This window comes from Cnephaeus nilssonii (genome assembly GCF_951640355.1).
Source record: "Cnephaeus nilssonii genome assembly, chromosome: 8".
Taxonomy (NCBI): Eukaryota; Metazoa; Chordata; class Mammalia; order Chiroptera; family Vespertilionidae; genus Cnephaeus; species Cnephaeus nilssonii.
Window position 1 is genome coordinate 26,069,250 of NC_137079.1, and position 17,884 is coordinate 26,087,133.

At 51.5% G+C, this 17,884-nt stretch overlaps 1 protein-coding gene across 1 annotated transcript in view; it reads right to left on the bottom strand.

Moving 5' to 3' along the window:
* Positions 1-17,884, bottom strand: part of ANK1 (ankyrin 1) — a gene marked incomplete at its 5' end in the record, with an annotated part of 198,141 nt that overhangs the window by 53,219 nt on the left and 127,038 nt on the right. The window contains 10 exon segments of the mRNA XM_079779383.1: positions 94-192; positions 616-714; positions 2,222-2,419; positions 4,473-4,571; positions 4,866-4,964; positions 5,388-5,486; positions 7,548-7,733; positions 8,760-8,858; positions 9,477-9,575; positions 13,719-13,817. Coding sequence (XP_079635509.1) covers positions 94-192; positions 616-714; positions 2,222-2,419; positions 4,473-4,571; positions 4,866-4,964; positions 5,388-5,486; positions 7,548-7,733; positions 8,760-8,858; positions 9,477-9,575; positions 13,719-13,817 — 1,176 coding nt within the window.

The window sequence follows — 17,884 nt, forward strand, 5'->3', positions numbered from 1 at the left end:
GTGTGTCCGCGGCCCTCTCCTGGGGCCAGTGTGTCCGCGGCCCCTGAGCTCTTGGTGTCAAGAAAAGAGCCCTTGCTGTCCCCACGGGCTTACCACATTGGAGACGTTGGGCGATGCCCCCCGCTGCAGGAGGTTCTTCACGATGGGCAGGTGCCCCATGAAGGAGGCCACGTGGAGAGGGGTCAGGCCAGACTGGAACAGAAAAGAGGAGTGAGAAGAGAGAGGACCTCCCCACTCCTCCAAGGAAGAGACAGCCAGATGGCGCTAAGGCTTTCCTGCCTCCACCTGCTCTAGACTAGTTTTCCAAGAAAAGGGAGTCAGATGGGATGGGTTCATGTCCAGGAAAATGGCTGGAGGGAAACCATCACTCACTACAGGATGATTCTGCCCACTGTTACAACTCAAAGAACTGCATCTGATCTTGGAAAGCTCCCTGAGACTTGACACAGGTTCCCTTGTCTCGGTCACCCCCCGTATGCTCCTTGGAGCAGTCTAGACTTGCACGCACACGCACACTCCTGTGGCCACTCACGGCTACACAGGACAACTCTCCAGGAGGCTACGGGAGGAAACCATCGGGGGAGGCCACCCGCTCACCTGCGGAGTTTCTCCTACCTCGGTGACAGCGTCGATGGAGGCTCCCGTCTTCAGCAGCAGCTCCATGACCCGGATATGGTTCTTCTTGCAGGCGATGTGTAAGGGGGTGAAGCCATTCTGCAGCCCCACACAAAGGGAGACAGACAAGCGGGCGCTCACACGCCAGCCCAAGGGGCACCCAGACCGCCTTGTTGAGTGAGAGGCAGCCTCTGCCCCAGCCTGTCAGCAACCTCCCACAGACCAGAGCGTCATCGACTGCAAATCACTGCAGAGGCAGGTGGCGCTCACTGTCGGCACCAGGCACGTTCCTGAGCGTGTTGTCTATAAACCTTTTCTGGAAATGTAATCATATTCTTGGATGCACTAAAAGAGCCTGCTGTTTAAAGTTTCCTCAAGGGGAAATTTACACGAAAGAGTGTGTTTGCGAAGCCAATCATGTTCCCTCTTCCCAGAGACTGATGCTCATGTTTAGCAAAACGAATTTCTGTGCATCAGCTCTGCCCTACAGTGATATGCTAGAGCGTAAACTCCACCAGGGCAGGGATATTTGCTTGCTTGTTTTTGTCTGTTCGCTGGTGTTTTTCGGTGCTTTATCCCCCTAGGGCAGTGGTTCTCAAAGTGTGTGTGTGAGGGTGTCCCCCCGCCCCCACCCCGGGGACATGAGGCAATGTCTGGAGAGGTTTTGATTGTCACCACTGAGGAGACATGCTCTTAGCACCTAGCAGGTAGAGGCCAGGGGTGCTGCTACACATCCTATAGTGCACAGGGCAGCCCCCCTGCCACAAAAAGCATCAGGCTCAAAATGTCAACAGTGCTGAGGCTGAGAAACTCCGACCACCTGGAACAGTGCCTGGCACATGGTACGAGCTTGATGAGTTTTCTGAATGAATGATTGAACCATCCTTGCAGTCTCTGGAGGCTACTCTGCCTTCCAAATTCTCTCCCTCTGGAGAGGGGTCCTGGGCAGGCTCTGGGCAGAGCTCCGGCCCCCCAGGTCCCTGAACCACCTAGGAGGGGATTAGCTTTAGGCCTGAACTCACCTCTGCACGAGCAGCATGAACACTCTGCAGAGGAAGGATGCGTACTTAGCCCAGGCCATTTACTCACCCACAAAGCATATAAAGCCAGGCAGTCTCTAAGGCAGGGGTCCTCAAACTTTTTAAACAGGGGGCCAGTTCACTGTCCCTCAGACTGTTGGAGGGCCGGACTATAGTTTTAAAAAAACTATGAACAAATTCCTATGCACACTGCACATATCTTATTTTGAAGTAAAAAACAAAATGGCAAAAACACCTGCATGTGGCACATGGGCCACAGTTTGAGGACGCCTGCTCTAAGGAATCACCGTCCCTCGGCCCAGCTCAGATGGAGTGGCACCCCCAGCCCAGGTGCAAACCATGAACTCTGCTTCCTGAGTCAGGGCTCCTGGGCCCAAAGCCTCCCCTGATCTCAGCCTGTTCCTGGGGCTGCCGTCAGCAGGGGTCACTGTCCTGCCTGTGCACCGCCATGCCCCGTGCGCACGCACTGACACCTTCCCAGTCAGTGCCCCTCAGCCGAGCAGCTCTGGTCCTGCCTCCCTTGGTCCTTGCCCCCCTGGCATCTTCTCCACCAGCCTCCCACTCACCAGGGCTCTGGAGTTTGGTTTGGCCCCTTTATCCAAAAGGACCTTGGCCACTCTGTGATGGCCACAGTGGGCTGCCACGTGGAGAGGGGTCAGGTGATCCAGCGTGATGTCGTCTATCTCTGCGTTGTATTGCAATAGAAGTCGAACACAGTCAAGGTGGTCTCCCTGAGCCGCCATGTGAATTGGGGACAAGCCGTTCTGGGTGGAGAGGGAAGAAAACAATCACAAAGGCTTCTGGAGACAGAACACGGCCATTCAGGGCAACGACTCCAACCTCACTTCCTGCTTCTTCCCCACACGATGCTGCGTGTGGAAACAGGGTCACTGTAGGTGCAGTTCGTTAAGATGAGGTCATTAGTGTGGGGCCTATTCCAGTTTGACTGCTGTCCTTATAAAAAAGAGAAATTTGGCTTGGCTGGTGTGCCTCAGTGATTGAGCATCAACCCATGCACCAGGAGGTCATGGTTCGATTACCGCTCAGGGCACATACCTGGGTTGTGGGCTCGATCCCCAGTGGAGGGAAGAGGGGCAAGGTGTGCAGGGGGCAGTTGATCAATGATTCTCTCTAATCATTGATGTTTCTCTCTCTGTCTCCCCCTCTCCCTTCCTTCTGAAATCAATAAAAACTTTTTCTTTTTTAAGGAGAAATTTTACACAGACATATACACAGGGAGAACACTGTGTAAAGATGAGGAAGAGATCTCGGTGATGCTTCTACAAGCCAGAGACTCCCCGCAAACCACGAGAAACCGGGGGCGGGGGGTGGGGGGGAGAGGATGGGGCCAGGAGCAGATTCTCCCTCACAGCCACAGAGGAGCCAACCCTGCTGACCTTGACCTCCAGACTGTGCGACAATAACCTTCTGTGGTTTAAGGCCCCCCGCCCAGGGCATGGCACTTTGTTATAGCAGCCCCAGCAAACCAACACACTTCATTCCACTCACTGCATTTTAAACAGGTCATACCATATTTCCCAATTGAAAAGAAGGACATTCTCAGTAAAGAATTTTCATGACCATCTTTTTTAGGTCCCATTTTAATAATCTAGATAATATAAGAGCATTACTAACTTAGGACATTTATGAGTTTTAAAAACAGGCCCTCTGTGGAAACATGTTGAGAATTTCCTGACCTAATAAGTGGTAGTAGCAATTATACCTCCACTTCTCTGAGGACTTCTGCTTTTACATGTACTTTCAAAGATGTTATTTCATGTAATCATCCCTGAGACCCTGGAAGAGAGGAGGAGAGCTCTCCAGATGAAGAAACGGAGGCACACAGGGAGTAAGAGGCATGCTCAAAGGGGCACAGTAGCACAGCAGCCTTGGACGGAGGATTAAATGAGATATAAACTTGCTTAGTAGAGGATACCTTCACCCAACACACACACACACACACACACACACACACACACACACACACACGCCAGCTTGGTGCTATGAATCATGACCCAAATTATAGAGAGCTCTGTAGAATACTCACATGATCATTTGTCAGGAAATAAATTGCCTTGCGTGGTTAAGAACTGTGCTACAACTTTATGACATAGATCTTCTCACAGAAAACCTCCAGAGTGGCCACACTGGGCCTGGTTTCTGCCTCACTATTCTAAACTCACATCCTTTAAATTCACCCCAAAGAATGGGGAACGGGGCCTGGTGGGCAACACTGGGTGGTCTGACAGCGTTAGCCCCAGGAAGACTCAAGACCTGCTATGAGAACTGACGGATGGGCCTTGGCTCTGGTCCCTAATGGACACTGAAAAGAACCGCTTTGTTTTCTTTTTAACTTTACTCCAGCCTGGCCCGGCTCTGAAGACTTTTCCAAGGGTTAGCTCCTGTCTTTTCTGGAGCCAGGGTGAAATATACAAGGGTTGATCTAAAGCTATGGACAATTGCAGCCTGGGGGTCAAATCTGGCCTGTTGGCTGTGTTTGTAAATAAAGTTTTATTGGAACACGGCTGCTAGTTTGCATATTATCATCCATGGTTGCTTTCCTGCTCTAATGGTGGAATTGAGTCATTGAGACAGAGACCATGGCCTGTAAAGCCTGAAAATATTTACTATCTGGCCCTTAGAGAAAATTTTGCTGACCCCGATCAAGATAATCATTAGGGCTATAGAGAGTGCCTCCTATGCAACAGGCATTGGGGCGGTCACGCACTCTGGCTCAGTTAGCAGTATTAGGATCCCAGGCTGGCCTGGCCTGGAGCCCCGTCTACAAGATACTCCTCGTGGAAAGGAGGCACGCACCTTGGTTTTGGCTTGGATGGGTGCCCCGTGGTCCAGCAGGATCTCTGAGATTCGCACGTGCCCATTCCGAGCTGCACAGTGGAGAGGTGTCAATTCATCCTTTAAAAAACAGAGTCACAAAGAGAAAGCCCCAAAGGCACCTATCAGAGGCCGTTGGAGAGAAGGCTGCCCCAGCATCATTCCCACCGCAGGAGCACGATGCCTCCTTAAGGACCAGCTTGACTCCATTACTGTCTTGTTAAATTCTCCTGCTGCCCCCTGTCTCCCGTGGTGCGCTGCTCCCGGAGGCTGCAGGCCCACCACCAGCTCATCACCGAGACCCACCACCCCGGGTTAGACTCTGGAAGGTAGAATCCCTCCCCTGGCCTTGCCACGGGGCCCACTGGCACCCACCTTGGTCCTTGTTTCTATCTGGGCCCCGCGGTCCAGCAGGAGCCGCACCATGATCACGTTCCCCCTGCGGGAGGCGATGTGCAGTGGCGTGATGCCGTTCTGGAGGGAGAATAGGACCAGTCAGGGCGTGCATCCTCCTGGGGAAAGCAGCTGCTCCCTACCCTATCCCTCCTGCCCCCGGCCCCGCCCCGCAACGGCAGCAGAACTAACAGCCACATTAAGCCTACTGTGAGGATATTTCTTGCCAGAGAAAGATTCAAAACCTGTATTATTGTTGTTAATCACAGCACGCTGGCCAAGGCCAGGTCTCCCAGAGTCAGCACACAGAGAAAGCAAACCAGTCCCACCCTCCAGGATTTCCCCCTCTAGAAGGGGCACAGGGAGACTGAGGGGCATGTGAGTAGAAACCTACCGAGGAGCCACAGCCCCTCCTGCAATCGGGGGAATTCATGCTGCCATAGGAGAGAGGTGGGAGCATCTAGACTCTAGGCCCCCCGAGCCCTGGCCCACCAGAGAGCTCACCTGTGGCGTGAAGTTGACACTGGCTCCCCGGTTGAGGAGTAACTGGGCCACGTTGAGGTTCTCATAGTGAGCTGCGATGTGGAGGGGGGTAAATCCTGTCTGGGGCACAACAGAGTGGGGACATCTTGTCACGTGCCATGTACTGTCATTTCTATCTCAGCATCAGCCCAGGGATTCCAACAACGCTGGCCGGGCCAGAGGACCCCACACATCAAGCAGAGTTAGGCTGATGAGCACATTTGCCGGAGGGGTCGAGAGAGTCTATGACAGGTTACATTCAAAATCCAGGTGAAAATTATTTGCAAAGCTATGTGCACCCCTAAATTCATTGCAGCATTATTCCTGGGGGCCAAGACATAGAAACAACCAAAGTGTCCTTCATAGATCACTGGATGAAGAAGATGTGCTACATATATACAGTGGAATACTACTCCGCCATAAGAAAAGATGAGATATTTCCATTTGCGACAACATGAATGGACCTTGAGAATATCGTGCTAAGCAAAAAGGCAGAAAAGGTTAAGAACCATCTGATTTCACTCATATTTGGGGTATAAAACTGTAAGCAACAAGTAAACAAACAAAAATAAATAAACAAAAACTCAGAGACACAGACAAGAGTATGGTGGTTACCAGAGGGAAAGGGGGTGAGGGAGTAGTAAAGGGTACCGGGAACCAAATATATGGTGATGGAAGATGATTTGACTTTGGGTGGTAGGCACACAAAGCAATACACAGATATCATGTATCATAGAAATGTACACTTGAAACCTACATAATCTTCTTAACCATGTCACCCCAATAAATTTAAAAAAAAACAAAAAACTTACCACCATACAAAAACCTAAAAGATAAAAAGCTAGCCTGGCCAGTGTGGCTCAGGGATTGAGTGTTGACTCGTGAACCAGGAGGTCACGGTTCGATTCCCTGTCAGGGCACATGCCCAGGTTGCATTAGGAGGTGTGCAGGAGACAGCAGATCAATGATTCTCTCTCATGATTGATGTTTCTATCCCTCTCTCCCTTTCCCTTCATCTCTCTGAAATCAATAAAAACATATTTTTTTTAAAAAATAGGTATGGCCCCCGCGTGACCCACATTCCTTGTTCTGTGGTTCACACGGACAAACCATGGACTAGGATTGCCTCCAACTCTGTGGGCCCTTTCATCTGAGTGCTTTCTTACGAAGAGATTTTAATTCATGAGTCTGAAGTGGGATTGGGTCCACGATCTCAGTTCTAGGGATGTTTCAGCCCCCTTACAGGGTATAATGACTCAGCTGGCTAGTCAAACGCAGACCTCCGACCCCTTGGTGGGTCTATTGCCATCTTTCTGTTCCATAACCTCAGACCCTACCTACTCAGTCAGCACTTTTCCAGACCAAACCTACGGACCATGGGGTGAGGGGCCTCTAAGAATAACCCAAATGCAAGTCAATTCCCACAGCAAGAGAAGAAATGAGCCACCTAAACTTACAGAGAGTGGGTCAGCAGTGACTCAAAACGTCAGACAGCATGTCCAGATGGCTAGCTGTGCAGGCCCCCCCGGATGACCCTCCACGGTCTCCTCTCCGCATGTGGGGTCACTCCCTCCCTCCACCAGGGGGCAGCCAGGAAAACAATATTCTAGAACAGTGGTCAGCAAACTGCAGCTCTCGAGCAACATGCGGCTCTTTGGCCCCTTGAGTGTGGCTCTTCCACAAAATACCACATGCGGGCGCGCACGTACAGTGCGATTGAAACTTCGTGGCCCATGCACAGAAGTCGGTTTTCAGTTCTCAAAAGAAATTTCAATCGTTGTACTGTTGATATTTGGCTCTGTTGACTAATGAGTTTGCCGACCACGGTTCTAGAACACCACCTGCTGGGATTCCAAAGTTTCACTCTGGCGGAGACCCAGCCTGCCCACCTGGACACTTTCGGGATGGGCGGGAGCAACAGAAACCTTCCCTGCTCCACACCAAGCACATTCTCCTCAGTGTCCACCAGGGGTTTACAGTGGGGCTCCTAGATGTCCTAGTGGGGGCCTGAAGTCACCGTGGGGCTGGTGCTCCGTGTAACGGCTAGCACCACCTCTGGTCTGGGGGAGCTGCCTCTGTAACCTGTAGGTCTCCATGGTCCAGGCTCTAGACTTCTCCTGTCCTCCGTCGGGCTGCCCTCACCTTGGAAAGCACGTCCGGGTTGGGGTCATTCTGCAGAAGCACCGCAGCCGTCCGGGTGTCGTCGTTGCGGGCCGCGATATGCAGGGCAGGGAGGCGCACCTTCCCCTTCGTCCCGTAGTTGATGAGGTGTGCCACCACGTTCTCGTGGCCCTGCTGCAGAGCCACGGCGAGAGGGGTGAAGCCGTCCTGGCCAGAGGGGAGGAGGAAAGGTCGATTTGCTCTGACTGTGGCCGACCCCCGGCTGGCCTCAGGCAGGACCCACGTGACCACACCTCAGGGCTCTTGCTCATAACAGGCCCTCGGCCTCCAGTCCTCTGCTCTTCAAACCCTCCCACCCTCCTCTAAGTCCCACGTCAATGCCACCTCCTCCTTGAAGCCTTTCTTGACCCAACTCTCCTCTGCAACCTCACAGAACCTACAGTCGTTCTTCTTAAGCACTGACTTACTTTGCCTTTATAATTGGTTCCCAGTCTGAGTGCTATGAGAAGCATTTGTTTATTTTCCTACCTCTTCTCATCGCATCTACTGGTGCCAGGACAGTGCCTTAAACATGGTGAATGAGTATTCACTTATTTATTTCACGAAAATTAATGAACACCTACTAAAAGCTAGAAACCATGTCAGGCACTGAGAATTTAATTGTGAGCTACTGTTATTCATTCCCCCCAGTTGTACACTGGGACCCCATGAACTGGCGAAGCAGAATGATAACAGAGTCATGTAATCGTTAAGTCTTTACAGCAATAAGGTGCAAGAGAAGCCTTAGCGTCAGGTTCAACGTCATCGTTTCATCAATGACGAAATTCAGGATCAGAGTTAATTAACTTGTCGAGGGTGCACCGTGGACTCATGGCAAGAGACTTTCTCATTAAGGTCCAAAGCAGACCTGTCAATCATACACAGCTGCCCCACCCCCACCCCTGTCCCGCCTTCAGTGTCGGTTATAGTGGAAGCGACATGTTAGACTCTGATGTCATTTCTCTGCTATGTGCCTGGGCATTCCTCAAGACCCATGGCTCTGTCTCTTACTGCCTTGCAGAGCCAACAGCAGCCAGGAGGAGTGCAGGGATCTGAAGGTCAAGAGCGCTCAATGACACCACATTGATCAGGACACAGGCTGCACCTCCAGCCGGGCCTCAGGAACACATGACCCGCAACCATGTCCGACCCCTGGAGACTTCTGGCGGTGAGGCCATTTCCCAAGGTACTTACTTCTGTGGCTACATTCTGGTTAGCTCCATTCTCCAGTAAGAACTTCACCACTTCCAAGTGATTCTCTTGTGCTGCCATGTACAGGGGTGTGAAGCCTTTCTGTAAACCAAGAGAAAAAGTCATTGCACGTCACCCACAACAGTGAGAGATGCTAAAACCAGTGCAAAAATCTCTACACTGGAGGACAGCACTCTCACACCCTGTTTTCACCTAGCCCACAGAGCAATATCCCCACCCGTATCTCCACGTCTAAAAACTCACTGCCTTTTGAAATGGCCCATTGGGATGATTACAAAAGACCACAAGGTGGGGGCGACACTCCATGGAAGTCTGTTTCTGCCCCTCGTCTCCGTCCATCAGCCTCTCCCACACACTTCTCTATTTTCACATGTCCCAGTCCCCATACACAGCTTCTCTCCCCAAATGGGTCACAACTAAATATACGATTTGGCTGGTTTACTGAACAGGGACGAGGTCCACCATGACCAACCACATCATGCTTAGAATGTGTAGAAGTGTGAAAAAATACTAAAGATATTACTTCTTTAATTATACTAAAGATAATACTTCTTCGTTGCTTGGAGACATATCACTAGCAAATCTAGACTTAGCTGTGCAGTGTGTGCAGCCCAGTAGCCAATGTGCCCGCGGTGTAACAGACACACAGGTGAAGAAGGAAAGAGCGCCCTCTAGTGCAGGGACCGGAGAGAGCCACACCTGGGACTGGGCGTTGACATTGGCGCCATAATTGACGAGCTCCCGGACCACCTCGTCCTGACCAGCGAGGGCGGCGATGTGCAGAGCCGTGTTCCCTTTCTGAAACACACGGGGAGGGAGAAGAGGAGGTTTCCCACCATGCCTTCATACGTGACTGTTAAAGGTACAGGAACAGGGATGCTGTTTGGGGGTGCGCAGTGGCTTTCTTTAAGGTCAAAGGGCGTAGACAACACACATGACCCACCATCCATCTTGAGATAGTGCTGAAAGCACAAGAGGGACATTCTTCCTGTTCTCCGTGAAAAACTAATGTCAAAGAATAAGAAAGTCAAATGACTTCTCAACACTGATCGGCTGCCGGCAGGTGCAGCGTCGTGTCACCTGCTAACAGCCAGCCTTCTCAGGACCCACCCTGAAGGTGTGCCAGGCACGCGGCCTCCTCTGGACTTCCAGCGCCTCCCGACCTGTAACTGCAGGACAATGGGCTCTGCGGAAAAGGAGGCCAGAAGATCCTACTGGCTCAGCACCCCGGATGCTGTGACCCACCAAGCGAAAGCTGGGCCAACGTGGACAGAGGGAGTGAGAGAGGAAGGGAGGGAGTAAAGTGTCAAACAGAATAAAAGGGGTAGAAATATCTAAAGGAGTTGGGGGATAATAAAATGAGCCATATCGAGGAAAAGAAGAAAAACATGAAAGTCCATGGGGAAAAATAAATAGAAAAAAACCTGACAAAGGAAAATACAAAAAAAAGATTACTTGAAACGTTAATAAGTACATGTTATGAGCAAGCGTTCACCAAATAAGAGAGAAAAGCTGGAAAGAACAGACAGTAGAAGAAAGTGAGATACACAATGGTTTTAAAGTCAACGTTTTAAAAGCTAAGACCCGACAACCGAGACTAAGAAACCAGTGGGGTTCTGAGGAGGCGAGTGGAACACCCAGGTTTTCTGGTCGGGATTCTTCCAGGTATTTCACAGGAATTCCTGGACGGCCTTCGGGTCCAGAAGGCTCTGTGGGTTCCAGAATGCCAGCCTCCCTGCCTGGCTTCTTCCTGCCTGGATGTCCTGGGGCTGGAGCGTCAGCGCTTTCTCCAAGGATGACTCACCTACGTGTCCCCACTGGCACCCATGCTCGGCGAGAGGCAGGCAGGACAGGCCCTGCTTAACAACCTCTGTCAAATAGATGGCGGCGGGGGGGGGGGGGCGGGAGGGGGACAGGACCACAGCTGGACCCTTCTGTCCCTCCACTACTTCAGAACAGAGATCTCAAACGACCTCATTTTTCCTGGTTCAGGTGGTGTCGAGTTTTTAACTACGCTAGTCTGTCCGTCTCAGGAAACTCATGCCCTAGAAGCAGGGACTTCAGACCGCTGCAAGCACTTTGGCCAGCCGTCTCCTGGGAGAGAAGGGTCCTCGTCCAGGTGGAACTGAGCTGCCTGGGGCCTAAGCTCTGTGGCCACCCAGTCACCGCTGCCCCAAGCGCCCCCAGGTGGGTGAGGCGGCCCCACCACAGGTGCCCTGGGGTCCGGGAGGGGCTCAGATCTTTGCCTCTGAAACGAGGCCTCCACCAGGCAGGAGGGTCCTGCTGGGTGCTTCCCGAACTTGTCTTTCTGCTCTCTCCTTAAGTCTCATTTGAAAACAAGAGAGTTCTTCCTCAGATATCCATCAGAGAGTAAGTGCCAGAAGCGACTGTATAGATGCTAATCAATCCTGTTTCATAGACGTCCACAGAGCCCACGTTCAGAAGCACTTGGGTCCTACTCGCTCGCTGTACGAAGTGGGGCAGGACTGTTGGCACCAGAACCTCCTCTAGAAACCGGGACTCCGAACTCCAAGCCTCCCCTTTAGAGGAAGGAGGCGCCCTGTGTCCATGCATTCGTTGGTCACTGGCTGGGCACGTGTGTGTCGGGCACTAGGTCAGGCATGGAGGGGCAGAGATGACCGAGTCTCGGGCTCCTCGCCCTCAGGAAGCTGTGTTAGAAGTTTCTTTCATCTGCCCCTGCCCGCCAGAAATCACTACTCCAGAGCTGCCGGTCTACACCATGAAGGGGAGCTGGTTAGACGGGGACCCTGGCTGTGGATCTTGGCCCACGTCATCTTCGAGATGGGGGCTGAGGGCAGCACTGGGGACAAATAAAAGCCGAGGGAAGACCCTGGGAAGCAGCCACTGCCCCCCCCCCCGCCCCCATCTGTGCACACACAGTAAGGCTCAAGAAGGCCCCCTTGCTCTGGGTCAGGAGTCACGGGGGGGCGGGGTGCCTCTGTGTTCCCTGCCCCTCCCTCATATGAAGGAGCACACCCCTGAGGAGCAGGAAGAAAGGCTCAGCTATACTTGCCCCACCCAGACCCACCATCTCCATGTCCAGGGCGCCCAGGAGCCAGGGGACGGGAGGCCGGCTGCAGGCGGTCTGGGTGGGTGAGTGGAGGGACCGAAGCTGCTCCCGTGCACCTCCAGCCTGGACGCTGAGCTCCGGCCTCGGAGCGGTGCAGGTGGCAGGATGCGGGGAGAAGGCATTTGTCTTGTGCTTTTAAAATTCCTAAGCCCAGTTTAGAAAACTCTATCAGTTTTAGCTTCTTATTCTTTTCTAGACCTTTCTCGGGCTTGCGAGGCCCGTGACAATCCCCCAATCTGCATGACTGTCTCAGCCCAAGGTTTCAGTTTCACCTCTCCCCCCTCCCTCTGGATGGCCTTCGGAAACCACGCTGACTGATACCATTTCTATAAATAACAACGACACGCCGAGGGTTCGCTTGCAAGATAACAAATAAAGGGGGGAAATTCGGAAAGAGCCAAAGTGCTGAAGCACAGCGTTTTTGCAGCTCCTGGGGGGATGCCAGGGAAGACAGGCTGCGCCGGCCCACACAGATGGCACGCTGCTTGCAGCCAGGTGAGCGAGAGCGTCGGGAGAGAGCGCAGTTGCCCCCCCCCCCTCCCCGCCCACAGCAGGAGCAGGGCAGAAACTGTGGGTGTTTGTCGTGGCCTTAGAGAAAAGTGCCCGCACACATTCAGGAAGAGCAGCTCTGTCTGTTTCACCTGTGAGATCTTTCCACCTCCGGGAAATGACATGAAAATTACAGAATGTTATCTCAGGAGATGATTCTACCTTCATAATATTTGGGTAGTTCACTTTGTAACCATAAATTATGTCTGTTCTCTGCACAGTGCTCTTCTGGGTCTCTGCTGGAGAGGCGGCAAAGCGTTTGCTGCGTGGGACTGAAAGGGAGGCCGATGTGAGACCACATTGAATCAATAGCAGATGGAAGACGAGAGGCTGGAGGGGTAAGCCCAAGAGAAACACCACGGGAAACGACAGAGGAAGGAAGGGAAGAGGAAACAGGACTCGAGTTAGTAAATCAGAGGCAACTTTTTTTTGCTTAGTTTCGTGTTTCAGTACTGGCTGCATCCTGCTTACTGAACAGATATGATGTATGTATATTAGAAATAAAACTGAGTTTGCAACCTGTAGATGCATTCGTCTCATGACTTTGGTTTCTGGACTGAAGCCACCGGTGTTTATAATCTATGGCTATGGAGAGGCACAGACGCGGTGAGAGGTGTGACTCAGCCCCTGCCGGGTGCCTCCTGGGAAGAGAGAAGGCTGTGCAAGGCCATCAGTCAGGAGAGGAGACAGCCTGGGGCTGACAGACAGACGAAGACTTGCTGAAGAAGGGTAGGCGAGAGGGATCTGGACTCTTCCGCAGCCCTCAGTGCCAGGCATTTCGTAGACTGCTCTATCTCATTTCATTCTCACGCCAATCCTGCAACTGAGCATTAGACTCTCCATTTTACAGATGAGGAGACGGAGGCTTTTCACGGACTAGGTTGCTCAAGGTCACAGAGTAGGCTGCTCAAGGTCACAGAGTAGGTTGCTTAAGGTCACGGAGTAGGAAGTATCTCAGGATGCGGACCCAGGGCACCTGACCGTGGGGCTCACGGTGCTCTTAGTCCCCGTATTCGAGCCAAGGACCCTGAGGAAGCAGGAAGCCACCAGAGCATGGGGTTTATTTTTAGATTGATAGTCTATGATCCGGATAAAGTAAAGGCCTACTGAATCTTTGCAGAAACAGGGGCCTGTGACTTCAGGGACTCACAGAACCGGGAAATGACTGGAAAGACAAGAGAACATCAGAAGGATGCAAACATGGGCTCATGAAGGGCTGTTTTCCATGCCAGGATGACACCTGAAGGACCCACACATTTGAATTGTCAATGTAAAGCTTCCTCACCCCCCATGAGACATACCTTGGTTGTGGTTTCTAGAATGATCTCTTTGTGCAGAAGTTCAACCACCATCTTCACGTGGCCTTCTTTCGAGGCCAGGTGCAAGCCGTTCAGCCCATTCTGTAAAGAGCAGAGAGGCAGGGAGGGTGTGGTTAGTGGGACTGTGCATCCTGCGTGTCCTGCTGTTCCGAGCGGCTGGGACAGGGCCCCTTCCTTGCGAAGGGCGGAAGGGGAGAGCTGGAGGGGCCCTGAGTGGTATCAGCTTAGGCCACGCAGGGCCGGGCCAGCCTCTGCGAGCAGCTCTTCTGGAAGAGCATCAGATAACAGGGGAGCAGGGAAAGAGGGGATAACAACAAGACCACCACCCCCTCGATACGAATTGAGTGTGGGAAGCTCTCACAAAGCCAATGGATGACCTTGAAATTCAGATCTTGCCCAGGCTTTAGGCATCCACTTAATCGAAACGGTATTAACTTCAACCCCCTTGTTCATTCATTTTCACGGCAGCAACCAGGAAAAGGAAAGAGGCAATACCAGTGCACCCTAAACAGGTGTAGAGCTAGATGTCCATTGAATAAAAATAATACATTTTGAAAGAAGGTCATATGAAAACTAAATGCCACCAACCACCTACCTCAAAGAAAGAATTAGTATGGAAATCGCTTCTTTGCCACCTTGCCATTCAAATGTGACCAAAGCTGGCAGTTACATTGTAGGGAAAAGGAAAAAAAAAATGGAGCAACCGTTTTCCATGCCCAATCACCAGGCCACCAGGAGCTCTCGGGAACCAAGGGAAGTTTCAGCTCTACCTGGGGACGCTACTGCTGCGCCTGGAGAAAGCATCCTGGCCCAAGTGCTCCTATCCCTCTCCTGCTTCCTGGTCTTCAGAGACACGCCCTTCGATGCTTCCAAACTCTCCGGCCAAAGCTGACTTCAAAGAGTGCTACTTAGAGCCACAAATTATTCTGACAACATGACGGAACTAATTCCAATGAACTAAATTTCATTTCCAACGGATGAGTAGATCTTGGCTCCACAGAGAAAATGGTTTTAGTCACGAAGCAATCTCCATCCTGACATGTGTGCCTTGCTCCTCTCCTGCTCCTTCCCCATCAACAGTTCTCACCTCTTCTCCCATCCCTCCTTCCTTCTCCTGTTTTGGTCAACTATGTTCTAGCATGTTCCTTTCCGGGGGGTGCCCCAGAAGACAGAGCCTGGCCACCAAGGTGGAGGGGCTTGGCTCCTGATGGTGTAATCTGAGGGGTCCCTTACTCACCTATCTTCAAATATCTCCACAGCCCCATCATGGGTTCCTGAAACTACTATTCTCCCTTTGTGTCAGGGCATCGTTTCCAGGAGATTCCTGTTAAAACCAAATATTCTACCTGGGGATGGTAGTGCACTGGCCCTTAACAAATTAGTCCCATTGCTTTGCTAAAACCAGCAGAGGAAAGGAATGAGGAATTGCTGAAGCAGAGACCAGGACAGGTGCCCTATGATGGGAGAATGGAAGGTGTTTACAACTCTCTTTGCCTAGGATCCTCGGACAGGGTAGCTATAACAGGTGCCCTGGATGCCAACGAAAAGAGTGGGCTCCGAAGGGAACTTTACCTACTTTCTATTTAGATCAGACTTCACCCCAGTGGGCCAAATCTTTTTGCACATCAGCACCGCCAGCCTCACCAAGGTGTGTGGGGGTGAGGGGCAAGAGGTGGGGGTGGGTGATGAGAGGACGCCTTCACCTAATAGTTCCCCCTGCCAATATCTGCAAATTGGATTTCCTCCTCTTGTAGATTCCAAACACCATTACACATAGGGTCCAAAGCGGTGTGAATTATTCACACCCCAGTGAGAATAAGCTTATCAGATTAAGTCTCGGTCAAAGCCAGTTTGATAATAGAAAGGGAGAAAGTGATTGAAGGCAAGACAGCAATCTGTTAGGACAGGAATCTGGGGAAGCGGGGAGACCATTGGGCTGAAGGAAACCAGTTCCCCTCAAATCAATTTGCAAAACACAAATTCACTGAAAAGCAATTTGTCAAGTGACTGTGCTCTGGACGCCACTTCTCCAGCTCTGTGTCCTTAACTAGCCTGCCAGCACTGCCACCGCCACCACCACTGCCCCCCCTGCTCCACTCCCCCCCCCCCACTCCTCACGCAGGTCTGCACTGGAGTTTCTCCCTTCCCGAGTACTGCGATCTGCAAAGCGCCTTATCTAGACGGTTCTGGCGCTGAGCACAGCATTCTGTGATTACGTGGGAATTGGGGTGGCGTTTTCTCGCTGCGGGAGCCTGGGCAGCTGCTGCAGGAGGCTTATCGCAGGGGACTCAGCTGTGGCAGCAGCGAGTGTGGCGGGTGGGTGCTGATGGCGGGGGTGGGGTGGGGTGGGGTGGGGTAGGGGAGTTCTCGTGCTCACTTGCACAGCACAATTACTTTCCATGAGCATTCTTGGTCGTGAATGCCTCAAAGGAGGGAGACTGGCAAATCTAGAAGGAAAGCACCTCCGGTTTACTGCTACTGCTCCGGGAGGCCGGCCGTGGTATCTGGAGCCAGTGTCAGGATCTCACTCAGGGGCTTCTAGACAGACAGTCTATGCAGAGCATGCTAGAGAGAAAGGGATAGTAGAGGCCCTGGATGCTGGGGAATCAAGGACCAGAGTAGTCAAATGATTAGCTAAGGTCACACAGCCTTTATAGGGCACAGCCACATATAGAACCAAGCTGGATTTCCCAGGAAAAAAGAGGGTTGGGGTCCCCCCCCCTCAGGAACAGGTATGTTTCTTTTTATCAGATGATGAAAGCATGTTTCCCCTTTTTTATTACCAGGCAGCTGCATCTCTCACAGTTTCACTCAGCTCCCATCCGGTCCTGGCTCAATGTTCTCGTTCTTCTTTATGGTTTTAAAATGTTCTCACTTTATTTTTCACTTGTTTGTTTTCAACAGAGTCACCCTCAGTTACTTTCAAGTCTGACTGTGGTGATCCGAATCCAACGCCCTCATCAGAGCCACAGAACGAGCCCACCTTGGCCCAGCTACGACAGGTGTGTAAGGCCCAGGGATTTGATGCAGACAGTCACACAGGAGCACGGTTATGACAAACATCTGTCTCAACTACAGCGTAGTCACAGCAGGCACCTCATGCTGAGCATTTCCTTAGTCTGATTCAGCAAATGTTTACTGAGAATCTGCTTCTGTGCCTGGCACCAGGCTAGAGATGAATAAAACACAAACTCTTAGCTTGAAAGAACTCACTTTAGTAGAGGAAACAGATGCATTAAAAATAAATGCGAAACCATGTGAAAATGCCCCAGATGGCACGCATAAGCCTAGAAGTCGCACAGAGGAGAAAGAAGCTGCTCTGTCAAGGAGCTCGGGAAAGCTTCGCGGAGGCTGTACGAGGCAGCCTCTACACAGCCAGGGCTGCAAGTTCATGAACAGTGGCAACATGCGAAGCCGTGCCCAAGTTTAGATTCTAAACCCACCGGGTAAAATTTTAGAAACTATGCTCCCAGCCTCATAAGTGCCTTCCTCTTTCTTCCAGGAAGCATCTGAATTCAAGGGATGCCCAGCATCCCAACCTACTGTAGCGAGTTTTCTCCAGCAACTGGCCTCAGCAGGAAGCTGGCTGGCCACCATCCAGTAGCCGACACCACAGAATGCCTGAAAACTAACATACTGCACATGTACACAGAGGGGCTTGTACAATTATCTTATTAGATGCATAGCTGGTCTATACAGGAGACCACTTATGGTACCAAAGGAGTGTTTCGCGGATAAATACTATATTTAATGCTTTATTTTTTAAGCGAATTTTTTATTGCTAAAATAAGAAGGGGGACAGGGGTACAAGCTCTGTGAGCTATTTGCTCTTAGCTATAACCATAAACAGAAGGTGAACTATAATGTGGCACCCCTTCAAAGCCAGGATCCATGTGTCTTGTTTTAGTTAAATTAAGTTGTTTGTTAAAAGGCAGGCTGCTGAGTCTTGCTTTGTATCTTTTCATCTACGCTATATACTAGTAATCTTCACAGCCATTCCTCTTGACACCAAATGGCAGACAGACTGCTGGCGGGGGCTAAGGGGACATGGAACCACACATATCTTCCCCCCCCCCCAAATAATTGGAGGATAAGCAAGAAGGAGGTAGAGGAATATGAGAGTAAATGCTTCAGCTAAATTGGAAGCA